Source organism: Aureococcus anophagefferens, assembly GCF_000186865.1.
Source record: "Aureococcus anophagefferens unplaced genomic scaffold AURANscaffold_52, whole genome shotgun sequence".
Lineage (NCBI taxonomy): Eukaryota > Pelagophyceae > Pelagomonadales > Pelagomonadaceae > Aureococcus > Aureococcus anophagefferens.
In genome coordinates this window covers 12,748-20,344 of record NW_008705605.1, presented here as the reverse complement: position 1 = coordinate 20,344, position 7,597 = coordinate 12,748, and the positions used below count along the sequence as shown (strand labels likewise).

Here is a 7,597-nt window from a genome sequence, read left to right as displayed (position 1 = left end):
CGATTGAAACACAAATGCTTCTACTGGAAGTACGATCATGAGTATATTCCTGGTCAGGCACTCAAGGATGCCAGGTCCAGTGAAACTTGTTCCCATAACATGGATGCTCATTCGCGCACTACGCATGCGTATTGGCAAGACGGGCACATTCTACGTTTGGAGTGTGGGCGCCTATAGACAATCACTCTTCTCCTGGCAAGTATGCTTCACTCCGCCGCGTGCTACGCTCTCGTTCTGTCCATGAAGGATGATAGCGCGCGGAATTCGACGATGCGGTAACCCGGTTGCAATCGCGTCCCGGTCTGGAAAGATACAGCACGACTCCAATCCTCGCAATCCCGGGCAAAGGGTGAATGGATCTTGCTCAAGTCGCGGACTGGTGCGTCGGTACGAGAGGACGTCAGCGAGGAGAGTGTGTAATGACTGATCCGTGGAACGAGAGTGCTGTTGCCTTGGACAGAAGGGACGCTCTCAATCGATTAAGAAGCTACACGTTGACCCTATAGGGCATCAAGGTCGTTGGTATTTGAAACACGCTAGCTTCGATGCGCAAATAGCATGCGTTGCTCGCGCCTCAAGAAGGGGGCGATGTAAGATGGGCAGGGGTCGTTACGTCGACCTCACGTCTCATTGTGCAGCGTGGTAGCACCGGTCGGCCTTTGTGATGTGCGAAATCGACCGAGGCGTTCACGTCGCCGTCGATGCCGAGACTCAAAGAATCTTCGTGCTGTTGGAGTTCGGACCGGGCGGTTTTGATTCGATCTTTCGTCTAATGCAGCCAGCTCATGTAGCAGATAATGCGGTATTCAGCTGGTGTCGTTGTCGAACTGAGTATGAGCAGCCCAGGAGAGCTTTCCCCGCCTCTCATTGCAGCCCCGATGATTCTAGTAGCTGAAAAAGCGTCCTATGCGTGATCTGCGCAAATTGTTTGAGACTACACACTCGTCGTAAATCGGAGCCGGAAATTCTCTTTAGTTGGCCAACTGAATGACTTGACTCTCTGAACTGCAGTCTCGTGTTTCAAGTCGCTAGCAAAAACCCGGGCTAGTATCGGGCCCACCGTCCAGCTCTAGGTTTTTATGAGTGCCAGTCGACAGATATAACACTCAAGTGTCCACCTTGCTCTCGTCGCCGGCCGTGGCGCAGTTCACGTGTGCTTGACTTGATTTGAGTCAGCGGAGGTAAAGGCCCTGACTGCGATTCTGGGCGCGGCCCCCAAAAGCGGAATGCGCATTGACCTACTCGCATCTTTTTTAAATGAGGACAATTGCATCCGCGGCACTTGGCTACTTGGCAATGAAAAGGTGGTTGGTAAAACAATGGTCGCTTCAGGGCTCTTGACGTTCGAAACAATCGCATCTCTCCGAGGCATTTCGATTAGGACGGTCTCCGATGTCGAGGCGCTATACACATCCGTTGAATCTTTGACGCGAGCCGACAGTCTGGAAGCCGCTTGAATGAGGCTCATCGACGAGATCGCGCAAGAGAACCAACAAAGAGCGATAGAGGTGACGAATTGGGATGTGCTCCTGCTACCGGCCGCACAAGTGCGCCGTTTGTTGAGCAGTGCAGCTAAATCCAGGTTCGGCGGTATGAAACTAGCACCACAACGTAGCGCTAAGGTCGTCACCCTCGCGTGGAATGACACCAATACAGCGTCGCTCGAGCTCGACGACCCCTCCACGTTCAATGCCATGACCTCAAGCTTGCTGGAGAATCTCGGACAATGTCTGACAGCAGCGTTTGCGGCCACAAAGATTCGAGCTCTGGTACTGCAGGCCACTGGCCCTCATTTTTGCACCGGAGGTCGCTACGACAAAACTGCATCGTCACTCCCGCCTTGGTGGATCAAAGCGCAGGGCGTATACGGCAGTGGGTGTCTCCTCGGCCGAATACGGAGCGCAACAATATTTTCAACCTCCGTGCTGCAGGGATCGTCCATCGGTGGCGGGTTGCTGTTGGGCCTGGCCACGGACCACCGTATCGCCACTCACTCTGCGATTTTCCGGCTAGGCGTCGCGCCGTAAGGCCTCAGTCCAGTAGTGAAGGCAACAGCTGTACTGCCGAAACTCGTCGGATACAGTCTCGCAACGCGAATGTACGTGGAGGACTTGTCCTTGGGTGCCCACATCGCCATGGCATCCGGCATCGTGGATGATGTGCTGTCTGATCGTAGGACGGCGAAGGCGTACGTCTCCTGACGTACCCGTAACGGACGATGCCTGCATTCAGGTGGTAATCTGACCAATGGAATGCATTTGATTCAGGAGACACTGCTGAACGCGGAAACCAGTGTTGCTGCCAGTGGAACGTTGAGAGTCGCGCCTGTTGCGGCCCGCGAGACCGTGAGGCATGCTTCACCATCTCAGGCGCCTGCCACGACGTCGGCTCTACTAGCAACGCCGGATGCCACTCGAGGCTCTTCGACGGAGCTGACCGATGTCATCGTGAGGTCTCTGATAGCATTGAGCGTGGGCACTGAGATATCAGATGACGTGCCGCTCATGGAAGCCGGAATCGACTCCCTTTCTGCATCAGAAGTAGTGTAGTCGATAGGCAAGGAGTTTGAGATAGAACTACCCGCGACGCTACTATTCGATCACCCAAGTATAGCGTCTATCTCCTAGCATGTTGGTCGAGCTCCACGTGTGGACGTGAACAGGCTGGAACACGAGGCTGCGCCGTCGCCTGTCTTGACGGAAGCAATTTAAACCAGACTTGCGCACAGATCCACAATACTGCAAAGTGATATTCGACCAAGAATCCACTCGATCGTGAAATAGAACGTCGGGCGGGACATTGGGAAAGACGCGCCTCTGATGGAAGCGGGCATCGATTCGCTTGCTGCCTCAGAACTTGTGCAATAGCTTTCGTCTGAGTTTGATCTGGAAGTGTCGGCTACGCTGCTCTTCGACCACCCAAGCGTGGGATCTATTTCTTCTTACGTGGCATCGAATCTCCTAGACATCGAGGCCGCCGCCGCGACTTATTCTTCAGCTTCTGCGGTGAAAGTCGCCGACGCTCGAGAATACATGCAAGACGAGGGACCGCCCGTGCTGGTTTCTTCGCCTATTGATGGCGTCGCTAGAATTGCATACAATCGACCAAAAAACAATAACGCCTTCGATGCTGCAATCTCAAGCGCTCTCATCACAGTTCTTGCAACGCTGAACGAGGATTTACGCACGTTTGCAATCGTTATCACAGGACGTGGAAGTTACTTCTGCACGGCCGCAAAGTTCGACGAAATGCTTCGCCCCACGCATCCAATGGAACTTCATTCAACTTTGACCGTGGGGACTTAATCTTTGTTCGACTCGTTCATTACCTTTGGGAAGCCCATCGTAGCAGCTGTAAATGGCCCGGCGTTTGGCGGCGGCGTGACCCAGGCCACTCTCTGCGACAGCGTGGTCTCCTCGCGACACGCTACCTGCTCGCTACCGTTTTCTCAATGGCGGGTGTCCCCGGAAGGCTGTTCATCTGTACATGTCGCCCGCGTCGTTGGCATAGTCGAGGCGCGGAGGATGCTCGCGGGCGGGTGGATCCCCGACGCAGATGAAGCCAAACTCATTGGCCTGGTTGCCGAGGTTTCGGACGCTTCGATTCTTCTCGACGTGGCTGATAAAAGGGTCCAAAACCTCATATCTGAACATCGCCGCCGCGCGTTTCTGAGCACGGTGGTCGAATCCGAGGTGGGCCAGGAATACAGCATCATCAACGAACAGGAAAGCATCGCTCTCGCGGATTCGTGTCTCTCGCTATACTTTCTGATTAACTAGTCTCAACTGCCATCCAGTTTTGTCGATTACCCCCCGCTTTGTCTTTCAATGGTCACGACACTGCCACTTGGGTCCATGCAGTTGATATAGTTGGAGTCGCAAGGAGACGATACAAACAAATAGCGCTAGCACGTCGACGTGGCACTAGTGCGAGCTTATGATCGGCGCTCGAATACAACTCGGGGATCGGAGTGAACGATGCATACGGCGCGTATCGACCAGGAAATTTGGCTGTCGAACCTCAAAATATTGTTGCCCAGCAGTATTAAGCGACACGATCAGCTGTAGAACTTTGTTGTGAGTTGTCTGACAGCAACCACACCGCCAATACGATGGAGCGTACCGAGCTCGCTGGCAATTTCTGCGACATATGGTAATTTCATTCTCGGATAGCTTCGTCTAGAGCGCGCTGCTTGGGGTATGTCACATTCAGAAGTCTCCGCCGTAGACCCGCAGCAGCTCATCCTCCTGGAAATGAGCTACGTCGCGTTTGCGGATAACGCATCAGGTGCCTGCAGGGCCCGTCTCATCAATACCGACGTCGGAGTCTACCTCGGTGTTTCAGGCTCAACCGTATCAACATCCGGGAACGTTGGTGCTCAAACATAGGCTAACACAGTGAGTGTCTACTCTGGCACGTCAACTTCCATGGCCGTCGCCTCGGGTCGCATCTCGTACACGCTCGGGCTTACTGGTCCGTGCTTCCCTGTGGATACGGCATGTTCGGCATCTCTCGTCGCGCTCCACGTCGCTAGTAGCGCTCTGTAGCTGGCGGAGTGCTCAAGTGCTTGTGTGTGTGGAGAAGGACTGCTGGAAGTGACGGCGTTCGCAGCATTCAGCGCGGCGGGCATGCTCTCCGCTTTCGGACGCTGCCACACGTTCGATCGCCGCGGTGACGGGTACTGCCGCGGCGAAGGTTGCGGAGCTTTTTTACTGGACTCTGAAGTCTCTACCAAGGTTGCTGTCCTTGGCACGGCGGTGCAGCAAGACGGCCCGAGCGCGAGCTTGACCGCGCCCAACGGGTCATCGCAGAGGTGATTGGTCTCGACGGTGCGAGACGGCGACGCCGCTAACCGGGCTTTAGAAGCGCACGGCACGGGAACGGCGCTCGGAGATCCGATCGAAGTAGTCTCTTCTGCAAGCGCCAAATGAGTGGGTGAATTTTTCGTCTTAGGTCGGGGCGTTTATTGGTGCCTTGTGTACAAACTCGCAGTCGGTACAGTGCGCATCTCTGAAGTCGAACATGGGTCACTTGGAGCCATCGGCGGCTGCCGCTGGGTTGGCCTCTCTCGTGCTCGTACCCCTTCGTACATGCTTGATCGCTATGAATGCGCAGCTCCGGCTGTCTGACGCCCCTTGGAAGCGAACCGCCCCAACCTTAAAGGTCGTAGGCTGAACACGCACCTGTCTTCGATCGTGTCGACATCGTTCGAGATGCCCACCGAGGTGTTGGCTGAAGGCCTCGGTCGATAATCACCGGTGGGTCGTCTGAGCTCGTTCGGGTTTAGCGGGACCATCGCGCACGGGGCTTTCGTGGCTGTGGTGTGACAAGGCTTAGCCCTAGGGCCGGCCACAGCCGAATTGTTATCCCTCTATCGCGCTAAGTGACCAATTCATTGGCGTTCTGGAAAATCATTGGACACTTTGCATCTTGATTCAGGTTCATGACCAATTTTCAGTGCGACAAACATCGAAGAGAGCGTTTACGCGGTCGTCGAAGACGCCCTTGGCGTTCGTCCTTCTCGAAACACCCGGCTCGCCGATGCTGGCCTTGACTCCCTTGGAGCTTCGGAGCTGCTTTCAAAGCCGAACTCTCAATTGAGCACGGACCTACCCCCGGCTCTCCTCTTTGAGTACGAGACAATGGGTGACATTTGTGACTTCGTTTCGTTGCAAGACACAAAGGTCGATGACGGATAGCCTGCGGAGGTGCTCTAGTGCCAATAGCTCTCACCAGCTTAGGAACAGGATCGCGTGTTGTACGTATGTGCACCTTTTGGCTTTGGCTCTCGATACTTTTGATGATGGGTTGATATTTTCCCGAGTCATGAAGTCCATTTTCTTGGTTGTGCCGACTCGAGATGGCAACATGTAGTCTCCACACTCGCCTGTTATATTGTAGACACGAGCAAAGCCCGACCGTTTCAAGTATATGGTCATTCGATGGGAAGTATTGTTGCCTTCGAGACATGTGTTTACTTGTGATCGCAGCAGATGTGCGAGCCAACTCGGCTGATTGTTTCTGCATGCCCACCGCCAATGGTGTTTGCAAAAAGCGTACACCTCAACCCGTTTGCGGCATACGAGTACTCGAGTACGTTTGCCGAGGTTATCGACGAATTCGAGTTGCAGCAGTTCTTACCTCCGTGAGAGATGGGCCTTTCACTCTTAGTAGATGAACACATCGAAGAGTAAATAGTGTTGGTACGTTCCTACGTCCCCTCTAGAGAAATTGCCACCCTGAACTGCCCCATCACGGCCATATTTCCGAATAACGACGTCATTTCCCGAGACAACTACCCCCTTTCCGCATGGGTTCATCACACGAGCAGCGCATTCAGTCTCAGCACCATCGATGGGACTCACATGTACTTTGTCAATCCACCGAGCGCTTTCTTGCGCTTACTTTCCAAGCCAGTCTGCAGTGAGTGGATGGGAGATGGTACGTACGAGCTCGTCTCTCTCCACGCTGGTACGCCGGACATGAACACTCAGCCATTTGGCCGATAGCCTCGGGGAATCATCATGTATAGAAATGGCTAGATGCTTGCACACCTCTGGGACGGATCTATCGACCCCAGCGGACCGCCCATCGTCTATGCTCAGGAATTCTACCACGGAACCTTTGAGGTTCTCAATGGCAAGGTCAAACACTGCATAGATCTCCATTACAACCCGAACAAAGTAAATGATCAGTGGTGTCGATATTTTGATTTTTAACATACCGACATGTTGCTCCGGCCTGATGCAAAAACTCTCCACGGATGACGGGAGGGTGACATCACCCTTCGCTGGAGACGACTGCAGACTCCTGATGCGACTTCTTTGTGCGGTGTCTGGCGCTTGGTGGCTTCAACCTCGATAACATTCACCGGGGGTTCTCTATTCATCGGTAATGGAAAACTGTGCCTGCAGCTTGAGGACAAATCACGACCTTTGTTACCAGACGATAATTTGGGCCTTGTTGATCACGAAGCGTGTGTCAAAAACTGGCAATCCACACTTGCTGTTACATGTTCGTTCGACCTCGACGGCGACAGCATTGTTGGGTTGCAAGTATTCCGTAGCCGCCCTCAGTTCGGCGTAGAAGTTGAAGCCAACCAGACCTCTAGCTCGGTCTACAGGGACTGGTCGGCAGGGTTAGGCAACTCGCCCCGACACCGCTGCGCAGATTTCCGATGGAAATTCCAGGTCGTCGGCGACCAACTAAGCGTATCTGTTGATGGTGCTAGCCTCGACTTCCGCAGAGTCGGAAACTCTGATGCTGCAGAGGGACTGGAGCGTGATCGGTGGAATCACACCTAATATTGCTGGGGTGTAGAGGAGCCACATGTGGATCCACTCGTCGAAACACCTGGCGTCGCAGATTGCCGCTTTGTAGAAGATTCTGTTGACTCATAAGAGATGCCACGAGTGCAGGATATGTTTGGGGCTTGGAGTCTTGTACAGTCGGACAACTGGGACAGCCATCTCCGGGCGTTGGGCTTCGGGACCCTCGCACGCATCAAGGTTGCCAACATGTCGATGTCTTATATTGTCTCTGCTGACGATGATAAAATCAACATTTCCGTGTTATCGCGCCTGCAAAATACCGACGT

At 53.9% G+C, this 7,597-nt stretch overlaps 2 protein-coding genes across 2 annotated transcripts; both read left to right on the top strand.

The window, feature by feature from the left end:
• Positions 1-3,305: 3,305 nt before the first annotated feature.
• Positions 3,306-3,656, top strand: AURANDRAFT_14345 (hypothetical protein; the record flags this gene model as incomplete). Its single annotated transcript, XM_009043383.1, has 1 exon — positions 3,306-3,656. A coding segment is annotated over one exon (351 nt), but the record flags the coding sequence as incomplete, so codon positions are not given.
• Positions 3,657-4,199: 543 nt separating this feature from the next.
• On the top strand, positions 4,200-4,931 carry AURANDRAFT_59595 (hypothetical protein; the record flags this gene model as incomplete). The annotated part of the gene is made up of 5 exons (XM_009043384.1): positions 4,200-4,352; positions 4,389-4,526; positions 4,548-4,757; positions 4,778-4,829; positions 4,864-4,931. The coding sequence occupies 5 exons, from the start codon at positions 4,200-4,202 to the stop codon at positions 4,929-4,931; spliced, it is 621 nt and encodes a 206-aa protein (XP_009041632.1).
• Between the last annotated feature and the right edge of the window lie 2,666 nt (positions 4,932-7,597).